The 20,516-nt window shown below is 33.1% G+C and overlaps 1 protein-coding gene across 2 annotated transcripts in view; it reads right to left on the minus strand.

Moving 5' to 3' along the window:
* LOC115889863 overlaps positions 1–20,516 on the minus strand; it is a 365,125-nt gene that overhangs the window by 78,043 nt on the left and 266,566 nt on the right. For both annotated transcript variants that reach the window (XM_030909943.1, XM_030909942.1), the window contains exon 4: positions 4,398–4,442. In XM_030909943.1, coding sequence (XP_030765803.1) covers positions 4,398–4,442 — 45 coding nt within the window. The remainder of the gene's footprint in view (positions 1–4,397; positions 4,443–20,516) is intronic.

Below are 20,516 nucleotides of genomic sequence, written 5' to 3' on the forward strand. Positions count from 1 at the left end.
TTACAATGGTCTGTTATTTTTTTAGACAATAAGGGAATAATAGGGAGGCTACACCAAAAAATGGTTGAATAAGCTGAAAATGATCATGATGATAGTTAATTCATAATAAATATGAAACGATATGACTTCATTGTCAGCGTTGTGAAACTTGGTCCATTTTTAATCGATCGAGAGAAGAAATAAACGACATTTAAAGAAAATCATCCTTTTATATTTAAAAACAATTATCAGCAACAGAAGTAAATCCTTATCAGTTTTAAGATAAGCTGCAAGTCACTTGAGAAACACGAACTGACATTAGTCAGGCGGACAAAAGAATTAAAGTTTTTGTTAGGATCGCTTTGTGATCCGAATAGGTCAAACCGTACGCGCCAGAGGTTATCACAGAGCTGATGAGAATAATATGATCGATTTATGGGTTTACAGGATGTATCAAACACTATAGGAAAGGCAATAAAAGTTTTGAGAAAAAGTGTCAAATAAAATTCGTATTTTTTTTTCACCGCTTCTTAATCTTTTATTTTACTTCTTCTTAAGTATTCTTAATCTTCTTTATTACTTTGTCTATGATTATTAGACAAACAAATTTTATTTGAATTAAGCTATCAGCAAGTTTTTAGGTGTAACTAATAGTTTTTTTGTGTACCTAGTGCAAAAAGGACATATTTGTTTGCAATCTAAGATTTGTCAGCTTTCATGGAACACAGGGCACAGAAAATATTTTAATAAAGCCAAAATTATAATGAAAGAAGCGATAGCCTCTAAAAGAAAAACAAAAGAGGCTTTTTTAATACAATCTAATAAAAATAAATGTATTGCTCATGCATCTGTAGATGTTAGTAATGTATGGCAATCGCGTCAACGGTTTTTGTACACGTATCTGTTTTAAAAAACTAAAGTTAATTGTAATCAAACAATTGTCAAAGTAAATTGTCAAAGTAAATTTGTATATCTGTAAACCTAACTTCTGACAAGTAGTTTCCGTTTGGATTAATGCAGAAGTGTTTACAAAAAATAACTATTTTATTTTGTAGATTTTCTTGCAGTGGCGAAATACCTATATAGGGTTTTTTGGAGAGATGAATCCGCCACATTTTCGACACAATTCGAGTTTTGCAGCTCGAGACGAAGTCGAGAAAAAAGATCAATGTTGAAAAATCAGTGTTGGGGCTATCTCTGAGAGACAAAGTACCGAATATCAAAATTCCGGGGGAGACAGAACAAAAGTCATGGATGCCATAGGAGACATGGACATACCACATTGCAAGGCTAAACGATGACCGATGGACGAAGAAAATGATAGAGTGGAGACCAAGACTCGATGTTTTCAGGAGCAGAGGCCGTCCTCCAACCAGATGGCATGACGACTTAAGGCCTATCCACAGTAACTGGATGCAAATAGGTCAAGATAGGGAGATATCGAAGCAAACGAGGGAGGTCTACGTCCAGCAGTGGACTTTAGTGGCTGGTTGATGATGATGATAGAAAAAATTGCTTTTTGCATGTAAAAATAGCTTTTATTAAAGAAGTAATTACTGTTTTTAAGTTTACTTTCACTGAAGAGTAACCATATTCGAAATTATTTTGTATTATTTTGAAATTTGTGTCTAGTGTTGTTACTTTACTGAAAAATTCAAGAAATTATGCAATATGTTATGATTGTACAGGGTACGTCAAAGAAATGAGCACACAAGGACTACGATTTTTTTTTGTAAAAATGCCAGTTTATTTCCTAAAAATATTATCTGTCAAATATCGATCATTTTGATTCTAGCAAGAAGCAATCCCTATGCGGCAGTTTTGATGGACTGCTGTAATTGTGTCTCGACTGTCTTTTTATTAGTATGAAAAGTTCGTAATGCTTTGCCTCATAGTCATAAATTTGAACCTTACGGCACCTCTGCCAAATAAATAGAACAGCTAAGATCAGGTGATCAGGATTTGGCAAAACGCAAACTTCAGATTTTCCTAACGCACTTCAAAAACTTTAAAACGCGGATTGCTTCGGATTGCAAAACCAAATTTAGTTAAATTAAAATTAAAGGTTAGAATGATATACAGGGTGGTCCGATTGTATTCCGGAAACTTCGGCAGCATATTCTGCAGATAAAAATAAGTTAAAAAGTTCGTATAAATGTATGTCATAAAATGGCTTAGTTTCGGAGATACAGGGTGTAGAAGTTTCATTTTTATTTCGATTTTTTAAGTAACACTAATATTTTGATGAAAATTGGTGTCTAGGTGTTTTTTGACATGAGAAATGTGATTTTGATGTCAATATGACTCTTACTAGTAGAGGGCGCCACCTACATATTTTTTAACTGGTTTGAAGGGTAATCACTTTTTGTCCGTACCTGTATAAAACTACCGAGTAAAAAAATATACATTTACGACGTTTTGTACGTGAAAAAGGTCTCTTGGTAAAAATCGTTACGAGTAATGGTTTTCGAGATATTCGGAATCAAAATTATCAATACCTGTCATCATTGACATAAATTAAACATGTTGACCAAATAATTATTAGACTGAAATCATAAATTTGAAATGTTTTTGTGCCAAAAGTTTAACAGAAACGGTTTTATCATCATTTTTTGCAGAAAAATTTATGATTAATTTAAAAAAAAATAAAAATTTCCCAAATTTATTATTTCAGTGAAATAACTATCTACTCAACGTGTTTATTTTTCGTCAATAATGATATGTATTGACTATTTTTATTCCAAATATCTTAAGAACGGTTGCTCGTAGCGATTTTTAGAAAGAAATATTTTTTACGTAAAAAGTGTTGGAAATGGACTACGGACAAAAAGTTATTACGCTTCAAAGCAGTTAACACACATGTAGGTGGCGCCCTCTACTAGTAGGAGTGATATTGACATCAAAATCAAATTTTTCATGTCAAAAAACATCCAGATTCCAATTTTCATCAAAATATTGACGTTACTTCCGAAATTATTTAGAAAAAATCGAAATAAAAATGAAATTTCTACACCCTGTATCTCTGAAACTAAGCATTTTAGGACATATATTTATACGAACTTTTTTACTTATTTTTATGTGCAGAATGTGCTGCTGAAGTTTCCGGAATACAGTTCGGACCACCCTGTATATCTGGCAGAACCGGAACCTGGATGTAGGTCCATGAACATGTTATGTAACTCCGGACGTCTTTTAAAATACCGAATCTACTGATCTTTAATTGTATTATTATTTCATAAATTTTACCAAACAAAGAAAAGACAAAGACAATATACTATTTATCTCTAAAAAGCCCAAATATTTCGATGATTTTTGTAGACTCATCAATTTTGACCTCACGGTTCATTCAGCACACGTCCTCTCGTGTTTTAGATAACATTGCATCATCCAAACCTTACATTATACTAGCTAGAATTCGTCTTTGTTCATCACGCGTATCGTTCGATCCTCTCACACATCGAACTAATGACTAGCATCGACCAAAGTGATAACCTCGGATTCCTAAAATCGATTTCACTCAGTTCGAAACATATGCTTCCATTTTTTAGCAATTACACTATCGCTATCACTGTTTTCTTTGAATGAAACACTTAACCGACATAACAGTCATTAATTTTTCGATTTTTAATTTGTCTATTGGGTTTCATTAGCGTTTAATTGGTTTTGTTAGTAATTGGACTGGTATAATTATAAAAGTTGTTGGTTTCAAAATAATTTTGTAATGTTTTAAGAAATAAAAATAGTTTGTTCAAAATCTTGTTCAAAGTACATTAATTAGTAAATGTTGCTGATAATAATTAAATACAGTATTTTAAGAAAAAGATAAACAGAATTAAGAATTTTTAAAAACTTTATACTCTGAAAAAAAGGTTGGTAGACACCTCTTCAAGTATGAGCTCTTAATTTTAATGGGAAGGTCCTCCACCTTTCAGTTTTCTACTTTTTTCCCTATTATTAGAAAGAAAAAATCATATCCCGGTATATATTATTTGGAAAAAATATCTCGTCCCATACGTTTATAGGATATTGAATTTTCTACAAAAAAGGTCTCTTGCAATTTTTTTGTAAACCTCACCGTTCAAAAGTTAATAAAGGGTGAAATTTGATTATTATTTTAAGGCAGATTTATTTTTTCTTATGAATTTTATAACTCGGTAACAAAAAAGTCATTATATACGTGCAACTCATTGGTTTCATATGAATAGTCGATTAAATTAACCGGTTAAAAGATATTCATCGCCAAACTTCAATACACAATAATTTAACAGTTTTTGATTAATAAATTCGAACAATTCCAATTAATTTTACGAGCTTCGGGAAAATTTGTACAAATTTGTGTTTCTATGAACAAAGAAATGTTTTATGGTTATGGATTTTTACGGAATAATAACCTTAACAAAATATTTTTTGTTTCTTACGTCATTTTTTGACAGCTTGGTTCTGCATTCTGCTATTGTACTCACCTGAAATAAAAGAGAAAAAATATATCAGTAAAGAAAAATTAATTATAAAAGAAGGAAAGCATGTTTATACTCCAGTGTGGTGTTCAAGCATTTCCAATTGAACTATATGTATATTACAATTAAATAAAAACGTGTCTTTTATAAAATTACTCTCAAATGAATCAAGACTTTTTTGAAATTTAATAACGATTTTTCTTATTAAAAAATGAAACTCCGAAAAAAATGAAATAACTCTTATAATTTCTAACAGTCCCGGTGGGCTCCCGATCTATCCCCATGGATTCCCGAAATATTTCCGAACAATAAAAACCCCACGCTTAGACAGGAACGCGCCTAAATTTCCCGCAGCAGTGGCGCGGAATGCGGAGGGTAGCGAAAAGATAAAAATTTATAGGGTTCAGAGCGGTAAATCAAATAGTTTACATTTTTGGGGTTGTATAGTTGTTTATGTAAAAATACACTTTATTTGTGTTTTATGCCTTAGTTATTTTCAAATTCCGAGTGTCCTAGATAATATAAATAAACGTTACAGGTAATATTTTAAATAAATAAAAGAATAAAAATAAATAATGGCAGTTTACAAATTAAATTAAAAATATTCGTAGTTATATTTAAAATAGGAAATTAAAAGCTACTTCCGATGGAAACCTCCAGGTTCTTGAGTTCAGTTTTAGGTTCGTTTCCACTTGGAAAGCAGAACGGCAACCAACGGCAGAATTACCAACTTCGAATTGATGGTTACTGAGTTTATTACTTTTAATGTTGCTTGACTATCAGATAACATGGCTACTTCTTGTTTCCGATAGTTACTATCGAAGATTCCGATAGTTCATATCTAAGATATTCTTTTGTCATAACTGGGTTGTACATGATTTACATTTTCCTGTTTCTTGAGAACAGAATAGAGAAGACACTATACACTCATCACTATACACTCATCATAAAGAGAACACTATACACTCATCAACGGGTGTACCGAGACGACGTTTTTAAGGAACCAACCTCTGTAAAACTGTCTCAGATACTGGCTTTTTTCAAAATCCTGAGACTGTATCAACTACTACCGGTTAAATAAAAAGTTCTGAAAATTAAATAATATTTTCTCAACAATAACACCTCAAATTTGTGTTTCGGCAATTTGATCCTAACATACTTTTAATGAATGGGAGGTGTATAGACCCCTTTAACTATGTCTTAACAGTCACGTTAATATTACAGTGTAAAATTTCATGAATATGTTAGAATATATAATAGAAACGGTTTTATAATAAAATAACGGTTATTCTCGAACAATAGAAATGTAAAACTACTAGTTTGTCTAACGCCGTTTATGCCTTTCATCCCTTCGAGCCAGACATAACGGTTCCAACCCATGGTCTAGTCTAGACTAGTAGTGATGTAGAAAGGTAAAAAAAAACGATAGATAAAAATCTCGATCTTGTGAGACTGTTTTTTTTTCTTCTATATAATCGTTGATTTTCTTTTATTTTAACTTTCTAACAGATAATTTAGTTTAACTTGTCATACCTTCATAAAAAAAGCCGTTATGTGTGGCAAATAAGAAATTACCTCGTTGATCTAGCGAGACTGATTTATTTTTACGATGTTATTCTTTATTTTACTTCGCTAGTAACCAAATAAATTAGCTTAAATTGCTGGCCAAATAAAACTTTTAAATAAAATAATATATTATATATATTTACATACTCTATTTTAAAGCTTATGTCAATAGATTACTAGACCACTAATAGCTATTTTTTATGCCGAAAAGATTAATTAATTTCGTAAATATAACAAACTATTTTATTAATAATAACACTTACCAAATTTTATACCTCACATGTTGATTAATTAACTTTAATCTTAATTTTTTTAAACCAGTACCTTTTGACATTATTTTATTACGAGTAGAAAAAATATTGTGCTGGGTAGGCTTTGGTTTCTATGTAATTTGACAAATAAATAAAGCTAAAGTCTGTCCAACGAGAAGATCCTTGACAGTGATAGATATGTCTGTCATTTTGATTTCAAAGTAGTTTATTTTATTTTACAAAGAAATAAGTTGGTACAACTGGAGCGCATAGCAGGAAATTAATTTATGTATTTAAAATTTGACTGACTAGTAACTTCAAAATATTGTGAATAAAACTGTATAAAACTGAAAAAATGTAATCGAGTTATTTTATTTAATAAAAAACGGTATGTGTTAATACAAAACAAACAAGAACAAGACACCACATACCAAAAAAAAAATATAAAAAAAGAACTATTTCTTTCTTTCTAAGCTTTATGAAACTTCCCGCATTTATGATTTTATTTATCTATATAACTTATGTACAAATACAAATTTGTAATATTCCGCAGTAATAAATAAAACAACATAAATAAAACAAATTATTTTATTAATAATAACACTTACCAAATTTTATAGCTCACATGTTGATTAATTAACTTTAATCTTAATTTTTTTAAACCAGTACCTTTTGACATTATTTTTCTGCAGTACTAAAATCCATTATTTACCTATCGTGTGATGTCGATATTTTACAGCTACTCCAGTTTTTAGTATGTGTTTAGTATACCATATTCGAAATGCACTTATCTACGACGAGATGGTATACGAACTTTATTGATGGTAACTTTTTTGGTGTATCTGTATAAGACTTCCTGCCTGGGGCGTTATTCTGTACAATCGTCGGAATTGGTGAGTTACCAATAGCTATCGGTACGTATTTGCATATAGTAAATATGTATTAATTGTTGTTGTCATAATTACCGATCGGCCCTATCACAGATATCGCAAATTTGTACCGGCGAAAATCGGTATCTCTACCGTGCCCTTGTCAACCTCACGGTAGAGATACCGAGAGTCGTTGGTACAAATTTGCGATATCTGTCATAGGGCCGATAGGTAACTATGACAACAACAATTAACACATATTTACTATATGCAAATACGTACCGATAGCTATCGGTAACTCACCGATTCCGACGATTGTACAGAATAGCGCCCCTGGGCAGCGAGTATTAACCATAAACTGCTCTGTGCTCTGGGTTCTACAGTTAATTTTCACTCGATTTTTCCTCCACTTGACTTCAAAAGACACAAAACACACGTAATAACACGGATCAAAATGCATCATCTTCCAAAACGCAGGGTATTTGACAAAAGTTGTCACAAAATTATAACCTATAATTTGGCAAGACTTTGACAAGCGTCAAAAATCTAAAGGCGAATTCATATGCATCGGCGTCCGTTTGTCGTTCATCGTTCCGTCAAACCAATAAAATTGAAATACGATCTGTCATTTTTGAAATAAACCAATAAAACTGGTTAAAAACAACAAGAGACGACGTATGACGGATTTATATTTAAACCCATCCATAGTTAACTTAAAAATTATTAGAAACTTTTTTAGTAAAATAAATAGATTGGTATGGGACGTCATCTGCTTTTTTTTCTGTCACCGTCTGTCGAAATCTTACCGGAGAAAAAAAAACAGAGTATATCTCTTTAGTTGTCAGTGTTGAGTCAATATTTTTTAAAATTGAATTGGAGCCAGAAAGGGCTCAAAACGAAATAAGTAAATTACCAACAGATATTCAGGCTGAGGCGACAAACGCCATATCCAAACTACTTCCATTTAAATCCCGAATAACTTATGAAAAGGAATACAAAAATTTTCAAAAATAGAAGCAATTAAAAAACGTACGAGAAGAAATAAAATTTTTAACCTATCCTCGCTGTTAAAGTATCATTTAATCTACCCTTGCGGTTAAAGTACTATTTTATCTACTATTTTTGATAGATATAAGGCAATTTTAACAGTTGCTATGGAAAAAAGTAAATTATATACAACTCTACAATTCGTATTGCAACAAGTTGTATGATGTGTGGGTGGTTTTGTGGGTCTAGTATCGATTTTTTCTCCGCCCATCCCTAGTCTAGACCTAGAAAAAGCGTCTCAAGGACGCGGACGTCGTCTGTACCCTTTTTAAAGTACACATTGGGCTGCTACTCGCGTCAGAAAAGAAACGAAGACGACCAAAAAAACTATTCGGTATTGTAATTTAATGCACCTTTTACTACGGCATTTACAACCATCTCCATCCAATGGCGTGCAGAAAAAAATTGGCTCTAGGATATTTAGAAATATGTTTTTTTTTCTTTACATATTTTTTAGAATTTCGGGGCTCTTAATACCCTTGTTCTAAAGCATCTACTAATGTTCATCTCATTTGTTTAAAAAATGATAAAGATTCTTCTTTTTTTATACAAAAAATCTTACTGTAGATTAACTTAATGAATTAATATAAGACAGGTTAAAAAGAAATCAACAGCAATTTTTTTTATATTATAAGACTATATTGCTAGTAAGGAAAAGAAATTGAAACCAAATTTTTGAGATGGAGCTATACAAAATCCACATAAGTCGGTCCTTTTCGTTCAACAGCTTTGAACTACGCAAGCGTGAGAAGTACTTCGCGTTTAGTTGATTTATTTCATACTAACCAATAGAAGTAGTTTTCTAAGTTTCTATCTACCACGTAAATCAATTTAGCCTCTGACTATTCGCGCCTTTACTTATAAATTTAAATTTAATCTCTGACATATTTAAACAAAAGCAAGAAACGGATAGATATGATGAATATCTAAAATACTGGACTGGTTGAAATAATGCCATTACCAATAAAAATAATATATTATAGGTTGTTAATATTTAGAGTTTAAAATAGTGCGCGGGCAGGTGACAGCGTTCAGCGAGGAAGTTGACGAATCAGATCGTTTTATTTGGCTCGTGCGCACGAAAATCCTGTTGAACCAAAAGGATAGACTTATGCAAGATTGGTATTCCTATTCCTTTTCTTCGGCTTCACTTTCACTCATTGTGTAATACAGTACTAGCAATATAGTCTTATAATATATTTGGGCACAAGAAACAGGTACAAAATGCTATTAACAGTTAACAGTTTAGTATGAAAGAAGAAAAAAATCAATATTCTCCTTATTGAAAGCTAATTTTTCTTCCAGAGTTTTTACTCAAAAATTATATTCATTTTGGCTCATACTTCGATTCTACCCCTACTTATCTACAATAGATCCACAAATTCCTCATGAGCACGCCACTGAATCAGCCCAATACCTCATTGAAAGCATAAAAATAAAGTTAACAAAAGGTATACGAGTGAGCATTATTTTGATGCTGGAAGTAGGCAGGTATATAAAGTATATTCCTGTATATACGTATACACCGGTAAAAGGATTTTGTTGTCGATGATACGACCACGAATTAAAATGCAACGACAGGGTTATATACACCCTTCTTCTATTTTTATTCCTTTTCTTCGGTAGGGGAAATAGGAGGAAGATGGGGTAAATAGGGGAATAAACCCCTTTTTATGTTATTTTACGTTGAAGATCGTTAAACATTAAAAGGCAAAAAATCTGTTCGATAAAATTAGGGGTGGATTTTTTACTTTTTAACGGAAATTTATGATTAATGTAGAAGGTGTCCAAATTCGAGCTTCAGGCGAACCTCATTAGACAGTTGGACAGGTTTCTGAGTTCCGCTTTAATACACCTTCTACACTATTCGGAGAATAGCCCGAAGCAGGTCAAGGTCGCGTTTTGTCGCATAACTTTATCGCGTTTCGGATTATCTCCTGTTCTCTTGGTCTATTTCGGTTTGTCTTGACCTACTTTCAATCCTTAACCGCCTCTCGAAACTGATCGTGAAATTGCGCAAAAGCGCGTGGAAGGATTTTTTGGCTGTTTCTTGTTGCGTCGTTTAATTTCGTTTCATTTCAAATTGTTTCGACGATGTGTCGGTATCTGTACCCGAGGCAAAGGACTTTTTTTCATAAATCTCGATCTCGACGATATTTCGTTAATTACATCTCGTTTTATGTGGATATTATATTCCACAAGATTAATATTTTTTTTACGTGGGGGAAAAAATCTGCAAACCAGTGGTATTGTCGGGGTAGTTGAGGTACCTTACCGACTAAAAAAACCTCCACAAACCGCTTTGAGTATCTCCCCAAGAAACTACCTTTCGGCATTACTTCTGGGGGAGGTAGTTTTAGTGTGATGTTGCAGGTAATTGAGCACTTCAGTGAAAGTTGGACACTCGCGAGTGAGGTAAGTACAAAGCAGTACTAGAGCAGTATGGTAAGTACATTCAAATTATTCTTCTTTTTTTTTACTTTCCAAACCTTTTGGCTTCGTTTTCCTTTGCAGATATCAGCGCCTCCATATATTCCCGGACTGCTTTCCAGTTCACATTTGTCTTGAGCATCGTTGGAACCAAGTTAGTGTAAGTTAGTTCTTCTGTATTTTGACTTTTCATTAATTTATTTCTTTCATAGGTCCACCTTTTGCACACCAAGATTGTGTGCTCTGTTGTTATGTCTATGTTGTTATCGTGGTCACCGTAGATGCATTTTGGACTATCGGTAAGTTTCATTCTATATAAATAATTTTTGAAGCATCCGTGTCTTGATAAACATTGGGTCATAGCGTAGGTAACTTCTCCATGATGCAAGACCTTGTCGTTGGTGGGGAAGCTCCTGGTCAGGTGCTGGGGGGAATCCCCCCTAGCACTTGGCTTGGTCTAAGAAGCATCTCACTCATCGTCTTGTCACTGACTGTAGTGTCGTGGCCAGGGAATTGCACCAAGACATATAACGATACCGGGCGGGGCTACGGACAGCCTCAACCTTGGGGCACCGGGGGGCACCCCATTGTATTTTACCCCTTACTTCTACATGCGGGGCTCTGTAGAAGTGGACCGACTCTCCCTTGCGACTCATAGGAACACTATGAGATCTGGTAATAATAGTAATAAAAACATCACCGGGTGAAGCTGTGGGGAAACCCCCTAGCGACAGTGGGAACAGTAACAATGAAAGTTCCAAGGGGCCAAACCCAAAGAGAACTACAGGAGAGGTGGCTGACACTTGCGTGAGACCATCCTCCGCAAGTGGCATACAAGCTACCACCTCCTCCAAGGGTCGGGAGCCTACCTCCTACCTCTAAACCCAACAGGCGACACAAGCTACCGTTTCGTCTACCCGGCCTGGGTCGTAGCTCCTCGACTGTGAGGGACAGGGGTCTCCGTAGGAAGTCCTGGGACTGTATGATGAGTTATAGCTCAAGAAAGGGGGACACAATAGATCTCTAAGGTCGCAGAGATTAACCCCCCTCCCACTTATTCTAAATTCTAACTTCTCCATGGCTCCGATCTATCCAGTTTCGTATATGTGGTATAAGTTGTCTTGTCCACTTGACACGCCTTTCTCTGCATCTTCTCTTGTATTAGAAGATCTATCGGTATCGTGCAACTAATTACTTCTGCCGCATCTGCTGATTTAGTGCGGTACCCTCGACATATTTGCAGCGCCAATCGCCTGTGAACTGCCCTTTCCCTATTCTTCTTCACTTCAACGGCCCTTCCCCAGACCTCGGAAGCATACAGCATGGTAGACGTCTGAACGGCGGCCAACATTCTGCCCTTGGATTCCTCCATAATGGACCAGTTCGGCATAAGCTTCGATAGCAGTATACATTGCCTCTCTGCCTTCGCTGCGACCGTGCGTATGTGCTGAGTAAAGTTACCTCCAGCCTGGAACGTGACTCCCAGGTATTTTACTGTGCTTTTAAGCACAATGGCTTTGTCCTTTACTAAAATGCCCTTGCCTGACAATTTGCGACCTCCTACGAGTGCAATACATTCTGTTTTTTGAGGGGCAATTTCCAATCCCACCTCCTCCCATCCAGGAACATACCTGGGACGTTGCCTGTTCTGCTATCGCAATTATGTCCTCTGCGCTTCTAGCCCTAATAATTAAGGATGATTCATGGTACACCGGGCCGTACCCGAGCCGGGCACGTTCCGTAAAGTAGACACCGAGCCACGTCCGGGCCTTCAATATATGCTACACCGAGTGGACAACGGGGATCATGTCTGTGCCGATTATATTCTAGAAAACAGTGTTGCCGCAGTGGTACATTTGTACCAAATTTGATACTTTTAATTCTATTTGGTACAGTGGTACTACATTTTCAAATCCAGGATGATTTCGTACAATAATTATTTCCCACGCGCACCGAAAATGAATAGATATTTAATAATTATTGTCGTTGATATTGCATTAAACGCGCTTACCGATACCATTCGGAGACAATCCGCATTAATTAACGACGTAGTATAAACGTTGTAATGTCTATAGCGTTGCCTATATTAAATAAACCGAAGAAAAAACTTGAAAATTTACTGTTTTTAACATGCTTCTATATTTGCGTTTTTTTTTAATAAAATTTAAGTTTTCCAAGTATTATGTGTAGTATTAGAATTACTTAGATTTCTTCAACCTATACATACTTATAATTGGGTTTTCTGAATTTCTATTTCATGTTTTTCGTCTCGATTTGTGTTTTTCTCCAGGAAGTTTTTTTTATGTAGAAATTTATGAAGAAATTCACAACGACCAAACCGGTTAAAGTCATTTGCAGATGTATTTTGTTGTGCTTTAAAAAATTGTACCAAAGTGATACATTTTTAGTTTATAATGTGGTACGCGCTAAAAGTTGGGTGCGGCAACACTGCTAGAAAACGGTCGCTATAGGCCCGTAGACGAACGAAGTATTTAGCCCGGGCGGCTCATTTATGTTTGCCGCAACGGAGCCGGAACGTAGCGGATCCGAGGAAAAATGTACACCGACATTTCTTGGACGGGGCACGGACGGGTTCCGGCGAAGCTCGGACCGTGCTCGGCTTAGCATGAATGTATAAGTATAAATAACATTTGACAATGTTTGGCCGTGCCTTCACCGTCGCACGGCCCCGGCCCGTCACGGTGTACCGTGAATCATCCTTTAAAGTGATGACAAGATTTATTATATAAGATATCTGTAGGAATATAATTACAATATGTTATGTTTGTTTACGGCCTTAATTGATTAATAAAACAGTAGTACTGCTTGCTCAGTAATACTGGCAACATCATCAATATATCGAACTGATTTGGGAAAATTATTGATTGTCCCGATGTCAATAAAAGTATGGTCCACGGACATTTTGAAAAAAGCAATATTCTCTTATTGGTTTAAGAGAAAACTGTAAAATATATTTTTGTATGTACATGGTTTGATATAAATCCATTCAAAAATAAGAAATAATTGATGATTTTTTTGGCGGACCAGAAATATTTCGTCGAAAATTCCACACCTGTAATTTTTAACCAATCAAAACGTGTTTTTTGATAAATCACCATGGCAACGGATAAATTTTAGTGAAAATTTTTTCCTTGTGGGCACCCAACAGCGAATTATACTGGAAATTTTTTGACGTTTATAATGACAGAATATATTTTTGAGAGTCTGGTTTTTATTTGTTTACATGATAATTTTGATACATTTCAATTACAAAGCTGGATGAAAGTTTGTAAACTGCTTCCATACGCTTGACTTCGATTTCCTAGTATTCGCGGGTGTCAACTGCTTAATCTCCTGGCGAATATTTTCTTTGCTTTCATGACCGAAGCGAAACATTTTTTTAAGCCGTGCCGCTTGACAGCTTCAAAACTGAAATAGTTTTTAAGTTTGGGTGTCTCTTAGTTGTCATAGTAACTAAATAATCAATTCGACCAAAAAGCGAAAAACACATTTTAATTATTTGATTTTCAAACACAATTTGGTGTGGAATTTTCTTACCGAATACCACACGAGGTCAAATTAAATCCGGACATTTTTTCTCGCTCATAAATATTTTTAGAAAATTATCCCTCGTCTTCGACTCGGGATAATTTTCAAAATATTCATAGGCTCGAAAAAATTTCCGGAAATAATTTGACCTCTAGTGGTATTACTAGTGAATATTTCGGGCATAGTGTAAAGGGTGTTTTAGTTTATTATTTTTTCCTAGTAGCGGTTCCGCGTTAATGAAATTCCATTAACTTTTTCACATTTCTTCTTTAAATTAGTAAAGCAAGCTCATCCAGGGACACCCTGTATACTATATTTTATATGATAACAATGATAAATAACAGAAGACCAGACCTGCTTTCTACGATACACTGCTATTTATAAACCGCAAAAAAAACTCATATCACAAAACAACAAAGCCACCATCAGCCAGGCCATTATTTGTAAATCAGGCCTGTGTGTTATTGTTTTACAGACCGCACATTTATTTTTATAAACAAACAGAACCGGTCCTGTTTATAGCGGTGTGGTTTACGGTAGCCTCGTTTTTATGTAACAGATCGGGCAACAATAATATTCAATAATGCTATCAAGAACAATAATATTTGTCTCTGAAAAGTGTCGATAGTGCACATTCCACAGAGAAAATACGAGCTGGACTTGTGGATTGTGGGTCGCGCAAATTAGGACAAGATGTGTTTTTAAGCAAAACAAAAAATGAGTCAAATAATATCAATCATAAATATTGTGTGATTGAATGAAAACAACGAATTAAATAGAGGTTGTACAGAACGAACCACAATAACTGAAAGAGTTGAAAAAGTTTCAATTTGTCGTATCCACTCTATTCTTTTACTGCCCCTCTTGGTTAGACCAGAAATATATACATAATTATGGCTGATTTTCGTCCAGGCATTCAGAACCAGATTACAAATTGAACGTTGTCGGCGAAGTAACATTTAATTAATACAGAATCGCAGTTTTGAGCACAGTATAATTAATTATCAAATGCCAAAAGAAAGAAGATGGAACTATATAAGCCCATATACATTCCAAATTTATAAAGAAAATAGAACTTCTTAACAAACATTTTTTCGTCATAAAACCTAGTTCCTAATACCTTAATATGTGTTTTATTATCAAAATTTATTAGGAGCACGTAATCTATATACCTAGTATATTTTTTATTTATTTTGAGAAAAATCTTCAGATTATACAGGGTTGTTCACCACATACGACACGGAGTATTGTAGCTAAACGATGAGATTTTTACAAATTGTAAGTTTGGGGTTCGTTGAAGGACTATTAGAGCTACAATTTAAAAATATTTTTACAAGATACAGAGTGTCCCAAATAAATAAAAAATATCAAAGATGTATTTTTTTAAATGGAACACCCTGTATATTATTACATTTTTAGTTTCTACGATTAAAATAAAGGTAAATTTGATTAAGGTTTATTATACTTAAACATTACGTTTTTGAAATATTTTCAATTTTGTGAAATTGCAGTAAAAATTTTAAAGCTTTATTTCTCCAAGGGTATCAATGTTTTTAATACTAAATATTTAATGAAGTTTATTTATTGATCAGTTATTGTGTTGCAATAATAAAAATAATACTACTTTATAGAGAGTGTCTAAAAATTTACTTTAAATAATTATTAACTTCAAACGGCAACAACTTCTTTAATTTAAATAGAATGCCCTGTATATTTTAGGAGAATCAGATGCACAATTAAATTGTCTATCAAATTGTGTTATACCATTTTTTACCTATCCTTCAAGTTTTCGTAGAAAATGCATTTTCTTATAATTTAGACCTCATTTATCAATATATCCATGGAATACTGACATTTTAGATTGTTTTAAAGCAACAAATGTACAAAATGTACAGACTAGTAATATTATCGTTTTTAGCAAAACGATAATATTACTAGCCCATTTGTCTGCAAAAAGAAAACTATTTAAATCTTATAAAAGAGTATACCATTAATTAAATATAACACCATTATTTCCGCCCATATACTAATTAATGACATACTTAATTGTGTTCGTTAATAAATTATTATAAATAAATGTGGATTTTTGAGTCAGAAATCAATATAATAATAAATTATCAAATTAAAGTCTTTGTTGTTATAAATAAGCATTTATTAAAAAATGATATATCATTTTTAAGGTGTTACTTTTTATCACACTGTCTAATGCCCATACAAAATTCAGTTTTTTAGTATTTGGAGCAATTATTATTAATCAACGCAAACAGTCAGTTAATGTAGTTTGAATACTGAAATCATATTAATTGGTCCTCTTTAACAAATATTTAAACAGTTTTTTTATTTTTTAATGAAATAAACGAATTATATCGACAATATTAGTATCTGCACTCTTTAAAAATTTGGTACATCTTTAAAAAGAATCTAAAATGTCAATAGTCCATGGGTATATTGATAAATAAGTTCTAAATTACAAGAAAATGCATTTTCTACGGAAACTTAAAGAGATAGGTAAAAAATGGTATAATATAATTTGATAGACAATTAAATTGTGCATCTGATTCTCGTAAAATATACAGGGTGTTCCATTTAAATTAAACAAGTTATTGCAGTTTGAAGCTAATAATTATTTAAAATACATTTTTAGACACTCTGTATATGGTAGTATTATTTTTATTATTGCAACACAATAACTGATCAGTAAATAAACTTCAGTAAATATTTAGTATTAAAAACTTTGATACCCTTGGAGAAATGAAGCCTTAAAATTTTTACTGCAATTTCACAAAATTGAAAATATTTCAAAAACGGTAAGGTTTAAGTATAATAAATCTTAATCAAATTTACCTTTATTTTAATCGTAGAAACTATAAATGTAATAATATACAGGGTGTTTCATTTAAAAAAATACAACTTTGATATTTTTTACTTATTTGGGACACTCTGTACTATCTTGTAAAATTATTTTTAAATTGTACCTCTAATAGTCCTTCATCGAACCCAAAACTTACAATTTGTAAAAATCTCATCGTTTAGCTACAATACTCCGTGTCGTATGTGATGAACAACCCTGTATAAGTCATTCAATGCATGTCTACATTGCATCAAAATTATTCACAAACGGTTTATTTTCAATTAAAACAGAAATAGTCCCAATTCTATCCCTTACGCATTTTTTTCGGCTCATTAAACGTAGGAAGGGTTCACGCTGCCAGACCGAACAGAAGGGATAGTGCCCTTAATATTATACCCTCCCCTAGACCGCCAACACACCCCACCATAGACAGATCTCTTTCATAAAGCCCGTTCATTCATTTTTTCCTACATTTCCCAAAAACGGTTCGCAAGGGTGGGCATAGTAGAGCCTATTTATCTGTCTCCGGATTACTTTTAGACGATCGGTTTTTGTTCTGATCCCGTTACGTTATCGTCAGAGTTCCAATTTCTCAAATTTCTTCGGAGGAACTGGGTTTGAACCATAGACCATGAAATGCGACTAGACACGCACTTTAGTCGTTATCGTCATGTATCTCAATTTCATATTTGGTTTTCTATTAAAACAAAAACAGAAATTATTATTATAGTATTGCTATGTATGGGAGAGGTGCCATTTGCTCAGAGAGTGGCCAACAAATTTCTAGAATGGTGAAGAAATTTACTAGCTATCTGGTAAATTACTCACTCTTTCTCTTGTTTTGGTGTCTTATTTTTATTAAAACGCTAAGACAGACTGTTAGTATTACGTTACTATTGCAACAACTAATGACTAAAAACTACAGGATATTTCAATACAAGATAAAGGAAAGTATGAAATTTTTTTTTTCAAACGTCACAAAAGTATTATTTTTGCGACGTGATTGACATTTTAAAAAAGTCATTTTAACGCCTAGTAAGCACGTCATTTTAAGCACCAAAGTACGAAAATATATTATTAAACTGACATAAAGTGTCAAATTCAACGAGCGTAACCATAATTTTTTTCGATATACAGGGTGTTTCAAAACAAATGCGAAAAACTTCAGGGAGCGATTCCTTGTTCAAAATAAAGGATAGTTTGCTTCATAAACGTTGGGTTAAAAGTCAACCATTAGGGAGATATCGCGGTACAAAGATGGCGGAAAAATAATGTTTTTATTTTTTATCTTGAAAACGAACAGTGATAGACTAATGAAATTTTATGGAAGCATTACTGTTATGAAAACACACTTTCTGTTTATTTTCTCACTTTTTTAAAATGAGTGAAAGGGGTTAAAATAAACTACCCCTGTCATTCTTGTTAACGAAATTTAAAGAAAAATCTTATCAAACACATACAAAAAAAATAATTTGGATAGTTTAGTTTGTTTAGAAACTTTTTTATCTCTTTTGTTTTTTTGATAAAACTCACCGATTTGAAATTAAAAAATAAAATGTAAAGCATTACATGTCAGGACAAAAAATATTTTTAGATAAAGAATCTAGTGGACTCAACTTTCGTTTAGCTGAAATCTGTTATATAAAAAATGACTTTATATATGCGTTCTAGAAGGCGTTAGGAGTACAAATATACAAAAATTTTCCTGCGGAAATGCGTAATTTTCATTTTTCGGACTTTAGTATAGCCGAAATCTGTTACATCAAAAATAACAGCTATTTCTGCTAAACGAAAGTTGACCCATCTAGTGGGCTGCTGTAATTTTTTTACGAAAAAATCTAGTCGGCCGTTGTCACTTTAGGATGCTTCTAATATTATTTTATTTGACATTACTTTACTGCAATACGTTATTATCTAGATTATTATTATCGTTATTATCACTAGATTCTTTATCTAAAAATGTTTTTTGTCCTGACATGTAATGCTTTACATTTTATTTTTTAATTTGAAATCGGTGGGTTTTATCAAAAAAACACAAGAGATGAAAAAGTTTCTAAACAAACTAAACTATCCAAATTATTTTTTTTGCATGTGTTTCATAATAGTTTTCTTTAAATTTCGTTAACAATAATGATAGGGGTAGTTTGTTACAACTCCTTCCACTAATTTTAAAAAAGTGCAAAAATTACCAGAAAGTGTGTTTTCATAACAGTAATGCTTCCATAAAATTTCATTAGTCTATCTCTTTTCGTTTTCAAGATAAAAAATAAAAACATTATTTTTCGGCCATCTTTGTACCGCGATATCTCCCTAATGGTTGACTTTTGACCCAACGTTTATGAAGCAAACTACCCTTTATTTTGAACAAGGAATCACCCCCGAACTTTTTCGCATTTGTTTTGAAACACCCTGTATGTACAAACAAGGTATTAGTTTTAAATATTTTTATATTATTTGGAACGTTTGAAATTGTTTAAAAAATTATTTGTGGCGTTTGAAAAAATAGCATGTCAAACGTACAGTCTCACCACAAAAATTGTTATTTTTACTCCTAATATACTATTTTTACTTGTTCAAAATGTAGGCTTTAATTTATTGTAGTTTGCCTTTTATATTGGCTTTTAAGACCTCAAAACCGCAAAATATTCATAAGAAGATAGGTACTAAAATATTGTCTTGACTTCAACTGAAAGTTTCCTGGGTAGTGTCTGTCTAATGTATGATCAAAGGTTCTCACCGAAGAGGATGAAATTCGGAATTCTATCGTAATTGAATATCGAGGGGTGATCGAGAATATTTTTTATGGTAGGGATGCCAAAGAATGAGGGAAAAAAGGTTTGTGGACTACGCATTTTTTCTCGAATGGTTTTTGGTTTGGTTAACGTTATTAACATTTTTTCGAAGCTATTTCGTTCATCTTTAGTGCCGATGAAAGATTTTTTTCTTTATAGTTAATTTTTTTATATTTTTTTTCTATAATAGTTTATGATAATGTTTTCTGAAATATGAAATATGTTTCTTATAGCCACGTCTACACATCGTTGTGTCTGTTAGTTTAAACGGAAGATCGTCTATAGATCGTCACCAGAACATCTCATCATTGTTGTGTTGTGTTGTTTATTAGAATATATTTTCTGTCTACCAGTTCCTTTGACATCATTTTATTTTTTGCTGGATTCATTCTCAAACCTACTTTATTGCTGGCTGTATTTAGTTCGTTAATTTGTGCTTGCAGTTTTTCAGGACTATTGGAAATTAGGAGTATGTCATCAGCAAATTTTAGATGGTTAAGATATTCACCACTTATTTTCAATCCTTTGTTGGTCCAGTTTATTTTAATGGACTAATTTAAAATAAGCATAATGCACAAAAAAAGATCCACCTAACTGTGAGGGACCTTTTCTCCTTCTAAATACCATTAAAACAGTTTTTTAGGGTTAAAGAACGGAGATACTTTACAAACAAAGGAAATATGAACGCATTAACAATGAACCGCGCGACTGATACACACAAACGC

The sequence above is a fragment of the Sitophilus oryzae genome, unplaced genomic scaffold (assembly GCF_002938485.1).
Source record: "Sitophilus oryzae breed Bouriz unplaced genomic scaffold, Soryzae_2.0 scaffold_857_pilon_pilon, whole genome shotgun sequence".
Lineage (NCBI taxonomy): Eukaryota > Metazoa > Arthropoda > Insecta > Coleoptera > Curculionidae > Sitophilus > Sitophilus oryzae.